Here is a 13,709-nt window from a genome sequence, read left to right on the forward strand (position 1 = left end):
GTGTTGTGTTCAAGGAACCTGTCCTTGGCCAGGAAAAACAGGCACTCGCTTGTTTAATTATTTTGCGGTCTAGATTTCTTAAACATTTTTTGAAGTGAGAAGTTGTCCGTCAGTCCGTGAGTCGGAGCCCCCCACCCCCCCCCCCCCCCCCCAAAACAAAAACTCTTCGGTTCTCCACGAATTACAAAAGTCATCCAAATCAGCGTAAAAAAAGGCGCCGAAAAGCGACTAATTTGCATGCATGTAATTAAACTCTTGGAGGGAATGGGATAGAGCAACAAAATGCTACACAAACTGGCTTTTGTGAATGAACACAATTTAGGAAACGTGTCAAATGTACAGTAAAGCTCTGCCCTACAGGCTGCAGTGAGCAAAACTATTGAGCCAAACAGACAGCATGCTGATGGATACGCTTCATAACGTTTATTCTGAGGGCGTCCACTGAGACGTGTCATTAGCTGTATTTACCATGTGAGACGTTTTGCAGAGTAGATTTGAATATGACTTGATTACAACTTAATATCTGGCCTGTCGCGTGCCATAGCAGCCTTTATTACATCTTTACGTAATAAAAAAGGTGTCTTCAAATGCACATCTGAAAATGCTTCACAATCCAAGGGGTGTTATTAGCCTCACTTTTCAATTAAGTAAGGGTTGATCATATTTAGCAGATTATTCCCCCCCACACACACTGGTTGCAGGGACTCACTTGGCGTAGGCCTTCTCCAGCAGGGAGCTCCAGAACTCGTGTCTCTCTGGAGAGCTGAGGTAGATCAGACTGTTGTCCTGAGTGGGCAACAGGTCGTCTACCTTCACCTCCTCCCACTGACCGTACTGCCAGAACTGAACAAGGGGGGGGGGGGGGAGGGTATTTAGTCTTGTCAGTGCACTGTGTGTAACTCACATTTAAATAATAAATACAAAATGTTAGGTTGAACTTAATATTATTACTTTCTACTAACTTAATACAGTTATGTGAAATGTGTTGATATTTTTTTCAGTGTAGCCTGCATACATCAACCTTTTCAGGTCCATCTTAAATCTAATTTGTCAGTTTATTTTTGTCATTGTCTTTGATTATTTTAAACTGTTTCACAATCTAACTGTAGGTAAACATTGTTCTTGAGAGTAGGAGTTCTTCAGTCCTGCACTGACAGCAGGATGCCAGGTTAACGTTTGTGATTACCTTGAAGGTGAAGCAGCCGCTGTATCCTTCTTGGAAGCTCTGTTCTAGAGGCATGACCTTTTTGAGCAGGGAGTGATGCACGGAGAGAGAGGCGATGGCAGAAAGTAACCAGCAGTCATCTGAGGACAGGAGGTCAGAGGAGGTCAGGTTTTCAGGAGGAAGTCTGTAAAGGCTCCATGTCAACAAATATTGTCTGAACCTGTTCATAAGCCCTGTGGATCCTCCTTATAAAGTTGTCTCTTTAGCTTTCTGTTTCCCATAATCCATTGTGCACTGGCAAACCTTTGAAATAACGTAGGTACAACACTCAACTAAATGAATAAAATATATTTCTAGTCTTTTACATTTCAATGACGAAATGTTACATATAATACTTTTAAATCTATTGCAACGTAATTGTCACAATGTCACAAATGTAATGCAACAAAACATAATATCCAGTATCCTGGTTTGATAATACACCAATGGTGTATTTGTATAATCCTGCAGCAGACTCACAACTGTCTGTATTTCTTTCTCATTCTGTTTCTGTTATGACAAGAGCATTTCACTACGGGGATGAATAAAGGTCCATCTTATCTTATCTCATCTTATATCAAATACACCCACCTTAATTAACAAAAATACGAATGAATACAGAATTATAATTGTTTTAATGGGCTAGGGTTAGGGTTAGGGTTTCCCTTTGTGTTATGGGAAAGCATTCCCTCATGCGTTGTGTGCTCTGGATGAAGTCTCATGTGTGTTGTGTTCCCCTGCGGCTCTACTCACTGAGTTTTCCCTGGCGGACGTCCAGGCGCGTCGCTCCGTTAACAATGAACTGAGGAGACGCACAGAGCTCCTGCAAACCGACAGGTGATTGGTTGATCATTAAGAGGAGGAGGAGAGAGAGGAAACGAAAGAGAAGAGATTAGAGTGGGTGGAGAGGGACACAGACAAATTATGCAAATAAAACAGGACCTAGCGTGTCAGAACAGCACGACAGTTAGCAGCAGATTATCTGTCAGAGCAATGAGGCAGAAACCTGGCCCACTACCTGACCTCTGGAGAAACTCAGCAGAGTCAGGGCTGAAAGTTTATGATTATTGTCATTTCTTCCAAATGTTGAACGATTTGAACTTTTCAACCCATAAAACAAAGGGTCCATCTAATAATGCCACATTACCCATCAATATACATATCTATATACAGATACAACGCATTTTTATTTATATAAGCACCGCCGTGTGTTTTATGAGACCAGCACTTAGAGAAATCCCTCAAACTGATGCTCAGAAAGTTGTTCACATGGTTCCCCTGCAGAGTGAAACCTTAAAGGTATTCCCCATTTATTATTTATTTATCTTACCAGGCTCCAAAATACTTCAGGTTCATAAAAGCTGCCAAAACTGCCCATTGCCGAATACAAGTCCATGAACTGTCATTTAAGTCATTCAGACCAAGAAATGCCCTTAGCATTTTCTTTGTAAAAAGCTTTTTAAAAAGTTGAACAGCAGCAGCAAGAGACCTAGAAAAAGGTTAATTATGTGATATTATCATTACTATTCCAGTTCAGCAGGATTGGCATGAACTGTTCCTGGAGAAGAGTAGTGCTAACAAAAACTTACAACACCATATTTAACATTCCCGCCTGCGACCAAGATAGTTATATAGTGTCTTTAAGGTTCACTTTATGTTGGGTAATCCGATTACTGCTACTACTGCAGTGTCCTGGTTTTAACTGGAGTGTGTGTTGGTGAAAAGTGGCAGTAAACGAGCTTGTTGAATAATAATAATAATAATAATAATACATTACTTTTATAAAGCCAAGGACACCATTACACAACTTTCTTTATAAACGGTAAAACATGTATTTGTTTGTGTCTTTGTTGTCTTTTTGTTGAGAATTCATCGAGAGGCATCAGTCACTTTACCTTCATACTAGGACAATACCTGAACACACTGCAGTTTACACAAACGTATTTGATGTATTTGTTAGTGCAGTTATTTGATTTAATCCCCACTGTACACCAGTCCACAGTATTGTACTGCATTTCTTTCAGTTATAAATATATCCTATCTTATTCCTAAACTTTAACTTCTTCTCATTGTGATATTTTTAACCAAGATGCTTTTCTTTTTAAATCCGATTTTATATTGGAGAAAGAGACCCAAACTACCCAACTGCAATGTCGGGTTGTGTGTATGACACATTTAGACAAATAGCCAGGACCACATACACATTTCATTTTCTTAAATAAAATAAAATAATTTCCTACCAGAAAAAAAGAAATAGCAAACTTTATTTGTTTTCCAAATGATATTTGGTTTACACTATATTCATAAAACAAGTGGCTGTGTGATGGTATGGTAGCACCTGAAGGCAGAGCTCGGATCTTGTATAATGTTTTATAATAAAATAATTTAAATTCATTCTTTGTAAAAAAAAAAGGGATTGTGGTTCCTGTTTGAACACCATGATCGTCTCCATTGAAGATCCCCCAAAGGTGTCAAGTATAATGTTTCAGATCAGATTATACTTTCTATTATCTTTGAGCAAACACCTATTGTTAAAGCTGTTCCTGCTGGTCTGTGCTCCTCTCAGCCTCTTGGCTGTCTCAACAGGAAGAAGATGGCCTAAAGAGAGTAGCTGTCCCATGTTAGGAAGGTAAACACACCTCTGTTATCCACTGACACCATTCACTGACCTCTGTCTTGTGAAACCAAACATACTTCCATAATATTATTATGTTATCATCTGCATACGACGTTATGTGTCTTCTTTGTTTCATTGTCTGGAGGAAATTGTGTAGGGAAATGTGAAAGAATATGAGGTGAAGGGGTTTCATAACTACAGCATGAGAGTTTTCAAAGCCTGTATGTTGTAATTGTTTTGTTACAGAGACATCTTAATCTACTAGTTATTACTGATAGATTGCATCATACTGTAATGCAACGCATTCTTGTTGTTTGGTCCCCTCTCAGCAACAACAATACCTACTTTATGAAATGTTAACACAATAATAGACAGTTTGAAAACACTGTCAACATTTTGCCACTGTTCCTAGAACTAAAAATAGTTCAGTGTCCTAAAAACGGCCTCCTACAATTCACATTGACAACATGTATGATCACCACTACACAGGAGTTGATGTAGCGATAGGAACCTTTTATATGTCATATTTACTCAACAAAGATCCTGTGCAAACAGGTCACATATTTACTGAATACATTTCCTGTTAATACAACCGCAGGTTTTATCTTATCCAACCTGCCCTGCCCTCCTTTGTTAGAAAAGAAGACTCTCTTAAATGCTTTGAAGTGTGACAGGAGAAAGCTGTTGCAAATGCTGGAACAGCAACTTGTTATTGCACGATAGTTAAAGGGCATGCAAGGATTTATACTTCCTGATTTACAAACAAAAGCATTTTTGTATCAGCTGTAAAATGCATGGTCAGAAACTGAACACTGGGCAGTTTATCTGAGAAACCCAGGATAAGTCAACTCTTTAGGCATGTGGTTCAAACAGGACAGCAGCTCTACAAACAGAAGATGATCTGATAGAATATGATGCATTGCTGCAGATTAAACTACTGAATAGTATAAAGGAGTTCAAATGAGCCCAACCTTAAACATCTACAGCAGTAACATGCAACATACAAACTAATAAGCAGTAGGCCTACTGTTTATACAGGAACAACAATGGCCGCTGGCGACCGGCTCGGTTCGCTGACGGCCGGACGTACTGTGATTCTCCAGAACACACAGATGGCCAGTCCGCCCCTGTGTAGCATATTATTTTCGATGACAGATGAGCAGATCGCCACTGGGCTTTCAACCAAAGACACAGCCACGCAAAAACTGCGGCATGTACAGCTCCTTATGGGTAATGCAATGTGTGAAGTGCCGTGCGCTACACCCCTGGTCGTTTCACCATGGAGGAAAGCAGCAGAAAGTCGACTGGAGTTAAAGAGAGCGGGGCCTAGAAGTTATCCTTCTGCGCTGCGTTGCGTGCATGGCTTCCTTCTGCAGGTAACGGGGAGACGCGCTCTGCCGGCGGCCTCGTTCAGGATCCGAAAATACAATTTCAATATTTTGCACACTTATTCCTAGTGTGCCACTGGTTACGGCCCCGCGTGCCAATGGTGGCACGCGTGCCAGGGGTTGCCTACCCCTGTAGAATAACCTCCTTTTTTCTCTCGTCTTTTTTCTATTCAACTTAATATGAATAAAATGAAAATACAGGTGAACTGAGGGTTCAGTGTCTTCTTCAAGGACACTTGAACATGGAGGAGGCTATCAAACAGTAAATGTGATTTTATGAGTCTGTTATATAACTTTTTAGTATCGAAAACTTCATGTAAAACCCCCATGACTCTCTCAATATTTGAATTCAGGAGTTAATATTTAACATGCGGCAATTCCTTAAAAAGTGTGTCTATAATGATTGAATACAGTGTTAGTGTTATATTGCTGTCAGGACTCAAAAGAAGGCACGTGTTTATCAGAAGTGATCTGGTTCTATTGTATTTCTAAAAGTTTAACAGGTCGGAAATAAAATATAAATTCTCCCTTAATGTTGCAATGGATGAACAGACCAAAAATGAGCACTGTTAGTTGACTACTTGATCATTTATGGAAAAGTCATTTAAACACCACTTATATAGGAATGATTCTGTCACTGCAGTATGGTAATGAAAGTAGCATAACCACTGTAAACATACTCTAATGCTTAACCCTAATTAACATTTTATGCAAATGTATGCAAATTTCCCCTCTGTGGGACTAATAAAGGTATTCTGATAGTCGAGCAATTTTCTCAATTATTTACTCAAGTAAAAAAAACGTGGGCAGTGTATTCTTATGTATTATTGTATATATTATATAATTGGAGTAATAACACTATTCATTATATGTGTTATACGTGCAACGACATGCAACAGTATCTGTTAAACACATGTAAAGTAGTAAAAATAACAACATTAGTTGAGTAGAAGTACAAATATCATTACATCTAAATATTCCAGTAGTAAAGAACATAGGGCTGTGCGATTATGGCAAACATCATAATCACGATTATTTTGGTCAATAATTGATATCACGATTATTAAATACGATTATTCATTGACTTTGAAAAAATCAATTTATTGAACTTTAAAACAAATACAAATAATAATTTGAACAGTATCTTTTTAACTGTTGATTACCCTGAACGTATAATTCAACTGAAAAACCAATACAAAAATAAATTAAATAAATGATACATTTAAATAAATAATAGCAAAATAATAAATACCAATAAACAAGATCAACAAATATTTTTGGAGCGCACTTCCACAAGCTACTAAACATATATAAATATGATAAATACAAATAAATGAGACCAAAATTAATTAGATCAAATATGTTGTAGTGCACTGTCACAACCTAGCAAAGCAAAATAATTGTTTTTTTCGATTATGTTGTTTTCGTAATTGTGGCAGGCCAAAATCGTAATTGCGATTAAAATACGATTAATTGCACAGCCCTAAAAGAACAGGTACTGCAAATGTACACTTCAGTACAGTTCTTGAGTAAATTTGTAATGAGTTACTTTGCACCATGTTTGAACTGTATATTATAAACAATATTCATATTTCTTTACTTATTCATAATTGCAATCTTGAAATAAAAAAATATTGTGAATTGTTTTTCAATTCTAGGGTTGCTACATTTAATTGAAGAACTACACATATTTTTCTAAAGTGATAATAGACAAAAAAAGTTCTATTATCACTAGAAAAAATAATAGAAAGTATTTTTTCTCGTCACAGGGGAGAAAAAATACTTTTTTTTAATGTTTAATTACCAAAAGTCAACAGCACTGATGTGCACAATGGGCTGTTATTGTTATGTACAATATATAACTACATAAATAGCCTAGTGATGCATTCATTCGTTTATAACTTTAATATAACAGCTATCAACAGGGTGGAGTTCATTTCAACTCCTTATTGGGTAGCTTGGGAATTCCCCCCTAGGATTGATTGCAGTTTTATGTGACTCTATGATGTTGCATCATCATTTATTTAACTCTATTTCCGTTATATTAATAGCCTTATCTGCAACTCAAAGTATCAGATAAATGTAATGGAGATTTTGAGGTACTTGTACTTGATACTTTCCATGTTATGCTCCTTTGTACTTGTACCCCAATACAATTCAGAGGTCAATTGTGTACAACTCCACTGTAGTTATTTAATAACTTTAGTTACTTTACAGATCTGGATAAATGATGTGAAATATAATCAAGTGTTAAATCAGACTTTAGTTCCACCTGGAGTAAATTCACAAGCTACCCTGCAGTATACAAAGTAATTCAAACTAGCTGCACCTTTACCAGCTTTGATAACACTTTAATGATCAATAATTATATAACATATCATATATATTATTCTGAAATGGACCAATCTGCACAATGACTACTTTTACTTTTGGTACTTTAAGTAAGTTGATGTTCTACTTTTACTTTTTTAAGTACAAGAGCTGAGTACTTCTCCCACCTGTGGTTACATGTAGGCTACCCCCAGCAGAGAATGAATACAGGTTTAACTGTGGATATTTTCTTTACCACTGGTCGCTTCCACTTGACCCCGGCCTGCAGCTCCAGCTCTCCCAGAGGGAAGTGGTAGTCCACGAACAGCCCGTCCCGGCCGACGCGCTTCACGTCCTCGTTCTCCGCGGGCAGGTCCCCGGTCAGGAGGTCCGCCAGCCAGCGGCGGGACTGAGAGCCCAGCAGCTCGTCAGAGCACACCGAGTCCAAGTCATCCTCCGGGGAGGGCAGGGAGGATTCGGACGACACACTCAATGACTTTATCATGTCGAAAACACCGTGTGCTCTGAACACTGCTCCGAACACTGCTCCGAAGAGAATGCTACTTCTGTCTGTCACTCAGAGCAGACCTGCACAGAGCCCCGCCCCGTGGGAGAGGCGCAGGTACATACTACATGCTAACCTCTATGAGCAGCTAACTGATAGCTGCTAACTGATAGCTGCTGACTGTGTACAGTGAGTGAAGCTAACCTGAGCTCAGGTGAGGGTGCTGCTATCACTGCTGCAGGGCTTTCTCTGACAGGCACTTCCAAAAAAACGTGTGGTTTAGTTCAAGTGTAGTTTCCAATAATAGTTTACAGTTGTGTACCTAAGTAGATGTACTCAAGTGCTGTACTTAAGTACCATTTTGAGAGACTTGTACTTTACAATTTTGTTGTAATTCTACCATACTACAATGCAGAGGTTAATCGTGTATTATTCCACTACATTTATTTAATACCTTTAGCTCCTTTACATATTTGGATTAATGATGTGAAATATAATCAAGTCTTAAATCAGACTTTAGTTCCACCTGGAGTAAATTCACAAGCTACCCTGCACTATACAAAGTCATTCAAACTAGCTGCACCTTTACCAGCTTTGAGAACACTTTAATGATCAATGATTATAAAACATATCATATATATTATTCTGAAATGGACCAATCTGCACAACGACTACTTTAAGTATATTTCGATGCTTAAACTTCTGTACTTTTACTTGAGTGACATTTTGAATGCAGGATTTACAGTAAGGCCAACATATTAAACTAGAGAATGCAATTCCTGAAGAAATTGCTAGTGGGAATGCTTTATGCTGAAAAGCTGACGCTGAATTGCTATGCTGAAATGTAATGTGTATGAAGAAAGTGAAGAATTTAGATTGAAATGATACATGAACACTGGGGGCTTGAATGTGTGATGAGTGAAGAAAAGAAAGTAAAAAGGCTTGTAAAAGCAGCAGAATATTTGAACTGCAAACTTTTGAACTAACTTGATGGCAAATGATCTGTCGCCATGCCAACGGCATTTGATGACATCCCATAATACGCTTAGATGCGTTGATGGCTGCATCGTTACCAAACCTGTGAAGTTTTGGGCCATTTGGAGCATTTTCACTGAAGTTATGAGAAAACCGTGTTTCATGGCGGGCATTGTGTTGCCATGGCAACGGCATGTCCCGTAGATGTCTTCACGGCTGGACTGTTAGCACACATGTGAAGTTTGAGCACTTTTTGAACATTTTCATAGGAGTTATAGCGACATCGTCTTTTATGGCGAGGGATGCGTTTCCATAGAAACGGCATATGGTGAGATCTCAGATTTGGCGTAGAGCTGTTGAGGCATGGACCGGTGATATACAAGTGAAGATTGGGGGACGATCGGACCGTGTCCATTGGACTTACAGCGACATCGTGCTTCATGGCGAGTGGTCTGTCGCCATGGCAACGGCATTTGATGACACCCCATAATACGCTTAGATGCGTTGATGGCTGCATCGTTACTAAACCTGTGAAGTTGTGGGCCATTTGGAGCATTTTCACTGAAGTTATGAGAAAACCGTGTTTCATGGCGAGCCTTGTGTTACCATGGCAACGGCATTTGAAGAAACCCCATAATTGACGTAGAGCTGTTGAGGGCTGGACCGGTGATATACAAGCGAAGTTTGGGGGACGATCGGACCGTGTCCATTGGACTTACAGCGACATCGTGCTTTATGGCGAGTGGTCTGTCGCCATGGCAACGGCATTTGATGACACCCCATAATACGTTTAGATGCGTTGATGGCTGCATCGTTACCAAACCTGTCAATGTGACATCATCGTGTTCCATGACACAGGTGTTTATATTTGAGCTAACGACGACAGCTGTGTGTCACCAATAATGTATAAAATAGGTGGAACATGTTGAAGTCAGTATGAAGTCTCCATCAGACAGAAAATAATAGGCTCAGACAGTCTGTTAAACTCCAGTGACCACGTCGTTAGCTCAAACACGAACACCTGTGTGTTATGACATCATCGTGTTCCATGACACAGGTGTTTATATTTGAGCTAACGAGGTGTGCAGAGATCAAAGGTTTCCATTGTTCTGAATGAGAGATGAACCTCTTACATGTGAATGAACAGTTAGAACTGACTGCTGTCAGTTGGAGTGATGACATCGTGTTCCATTACACAGGTGTTTATAGTTGAGCTAACGAGCTAGAGATGAAAGGTTTGCATTGTTCTGAATGAGAGATGAACCTCTTACATGTGAACGTTTTGTGGAAGAACGATAACGGATATCTGTGACATTTCAAAACGTGAAGCATGTCAAGGAAGTTGAGTATCTGAAGTGTAATTTTTGTGTACTTTCGGATTAATAATGTGGCCTTTTTGGCAGTTTAACTAAAGGTGTGCAGCTGCTGCTGTGAGGAAATATCTGCCTGAAATTACAATGGGCTTTAATGGAGACATGTTGAACGTTTTTGTCACTTCATGCCCTCAAGAGGCATTTTGTTGAATTATTTTTGCTTAATTATTTGTCATTTTTCAAGCTACGAGATGTTTTCCTACGTTTGTCATGAACAATTATGTCTCAAGAATGTAGGGTTTGGGAATTATGGCAGTTTTAAAAAAAAATATGAAGGCACATTTCAAGATTTCCTACCCTCTAGCTGTGACATCACGCACTCTAGTTAATGTTAAAATCTGAAGAAAACCTCTTTAACAAGGTCTGAACAATGTTTAATATCTCTAAAAGTAAGAATCAGATTTTAAAGTTGTGTTACACGAATAATGTCAGAAAGATGTGTAACATTTTCAAGTTGGAATGAGGTTTCTGAGTGAAAGTATGAATGAACAGTTAGCAGTTGAAGTCGCATGAAGATTTGTTGAAGTCTGAAGAATGTCTCCATTGACTTCCATGTTAAAAATTGGATGAATTATGTTATGTATCTCTGGAATTATGAAAGTTATGAATGATAAAAGTAATAGCCATCGATTCCCGACCGAGCTGAACGTTTTGATGTTTGAATGGAGTTTCTGCGATGTTGAATGTGGGAGGAGAAGAGGGCCAAAATAACTGGACGGAATAATACGAATTTTGTCCGTAGCATAACATATAGTTGGAATGCTGTATCAGCATTCCCACTAAATTACAGTTTGAGGTAGTTTTACTTTACTTTACTCAAGATGTCCATTCTAAGTTTCAACTAATATAGTATGACATAATATTTAAATGAGCCCAGAAGTATTTTCTTTTAATATTTAAATTAGCCCCACTTTTAGCTCTGCAACATTACAGCTCTGAACACATCAATGCAGCAATAATTATGTATGATTCTGAAATGGGCCATTCTGTATGACAAATACCTGTACATTTTGGTACTTATTTTGATGGTGATACTAATGTGCTTTTACTTGGGGTATATTGAGGTATTTATTAATGCTTGTACATGTGTACTATTAAGTAAGATTTAAAGGCTTTAACTTGTACCAGAATGCTCTAGGTCTAGGTAAAGTACATTTGCTACCTTTACTTGTGTAAAGACAAAGCCAGATAAGATCAATATTGTTTTGTTATCTTTTAATGTCAAGTTCACCTTGATGAGACTTCATATTAGATGCATTTAATAAAGCTTTAAATACCTAAAATATACAACAGGGGCAGTGGTGGAAAATAACCAAGTGCATTACTCAAGAAATACAGTTAAATAAGTATATTGACTTACAAGATCTAACAGCAGGTGACAAAACCTCTTTGGTTGAGGAGCTAACAATTAAATGTTTTTGATTAAAGATGAATGCCTTTGCCATTTCTATTAATTAAAATAGATTACACCTAACATGATGACTAAGCAGCAGCTTTAAGCCCAGCTGCTGCTTCATGACAGGTCATTTGTTTTGATTATTAACAGTGTACAGTAGGTATGTGCATCTCCATCACTGAGGCCGATGCAATGTGCATCTTGATACGTTGCCAACGATATGATACATTAACAATACATTTGAAGCACCAGGCGATGCGATACGATCGATACTCCCCTGTTGCGATACAGTTCGATATTATTTGATTCAACATTATGCGATTCGGGGCGATACGATGCGATTCAACACAATGCAAAATAATGATACAATTCAATATGGTATGACAGAGGATTTTGTTTTATTCCTTATATGCAGCAAATCATAAATTAACAAAAAAGTGCTTTACATATTTGGTTCTCTCTACTAGTCCTGCGCATCCCATTATGCCGTTTCTTTTTTTATCTTAAAAAAAAAAAAAAAACACCTGGACCTTTCACAAACAGGCCTTTTCACAAGTCCTTTGTAGTAGTGTTCTCCGTCTCCAGAGTACAGTTCAATTTTATAACATCACACAGTTAAACAATTTAAGGACGCATTGCCCATGATTAACAATGTGCAAATAACAACTACATAGTGCAATGCCCATACAACTGCCAGCCTGATGTGCTTTAAGCTGGTTACACACCAACCCGATTTTGGGAGTCAGAGGCCGTCAGAGGCAGTCGGGCATTCGCGGCGCCCTACTCAGGTTGGTGTGTCCCGCACCGTCGTCTCTTTACGGCACCTTTTCACACCTCCCGCGGCCGATTCAACATGTTGAATCGGCCGCGGGAGGTCAGAAAGTCGGCCCAAGCAATCACTCTGATTGGCTGTTCACACTACCGCTGCCTGCTGGTAAGGACAGTTATTGCCACTCGTCGACTGAAGTATTTGCGGTGTGTTCGTAGGCGGGCGGCGTAGCCGACGCAGGCGGCGTAGCTGACGTAAAAGTTGGGACGCCTTCGGTACGCGTTCTTTGGTCTCAGGTGGGTGTGTTGCGGCCTTAGCACTCATACATAGGCTACCTCACCAGTGAGCAGAAAGCAGTGGTGTGGTTTCTATATGAACAATGAAAAATACAAATGACCTTTCACAAACAGGTATTTCATAACTGCTTACAATTGTAAGGAATACATTTCAACTATTATTGGTCACAGGCTGCTGTAAACTAAACACCACTCTCTCTGACATAACACCTCACTGAGTGATTTAACTCATGTCTTACTTTCAGGTTTCTCTTTTCAGCAGCAGACCCCATGTCGCCTCTTTATGTGCGTCGCTAAGTTCCTCGCACTACTTGTGTACTTTAAAGCGGCACGGCATCGTTTACAATTTGCGAGCGATTTTTCAAGTTGACCGTCTTTCTTGAAAAATCCGAAGTGTTGCCAAACGTTTGATTTGTAGGTATTTTTCGGTGCGCTGTTTCTCTTTCTCCTCGACTTCCATGTGTGTTGAACTGAGACTCTCGGCCTCCGTAGTGCGAAGCAAAGATCGTCTCTGCTGAGTGCTGACAGGATGAGAGGATATTATATGAATGAATCGTTTTTTTACCGATGCAAAGATGCTACAATCGATGCATCGCGAGTTCAACCCAAACTGTAGCCGATGTGCACTCTTTCAACCGGTGCACTCGCATCTTGAACGTTTATGCCGGTGCACCGATGCGAATCGGTGAATCTTAACATCCCTAGTGTACAGCCAACTCCCTGATATGTTTTTGATAAAAATGGCTGTCAATTGTTCTGTGCTGGGAACATTTCCACAGCCAGAAGTTAACAAGATGTGATTAAACTGATTGGTATCGAAGTGATAGATGTAAAGGTTTCAGAAAGGCACAAAGAGCAGCAGACACAGAGACAGGC

General features: G+C 39.1%; 1 protein-coding gene across 1 annotated transcript in view; it reads right to left on the reverse strand.

The window, feature by feature from the left end:
- The window catches only part of zgc:85932 (uncharacterized protein LOC405875 homolog), a 53,041-nt gene extending 44,948 nt beyond the window's left edge, over window positions 1-8,093 (reverse strand). Inside the window, exons 1-4 of the mRNA XM_034115817.1 lie at window positions 7,776-8,093; window positions 1,958-2,027; window positions 1,187-1,305; window positions 710-843 (exon numbers count right to left, since the gene is read on the reverse strand). Coding sequence (XP_033971708.1) covers window positions 710-843; window positions 1,187-1,305; window positions 1,958-2,027; window positions 7,776-8,024 — 572 coding nt within the window. The 5' untranslated portion in view covers window positions 8,025-8,093. The remainder of the gene's footprint in view (window positions 1-709; window positions 844-1,186; window positions 1,306-1,957; window positions 2,028-7,775) is intronic.
- Window positions 8,094-13,709: the final 5,616 nt, after the last annotated feature.

Source organism: Trematomus bernacchii, unplaced genomic scaffold, assembly GCF_902827165.1.
Source record: "Trematomus bernacchii unplaced genomic scaffold, fTreBer1.1, whole genome shotgun sequence".
NCBI lineage: Eukaryota > Metazoa > Chordata > Actinopteri > Perciformes > Nototheniidae > Trematomus > Trematomus bernacchii.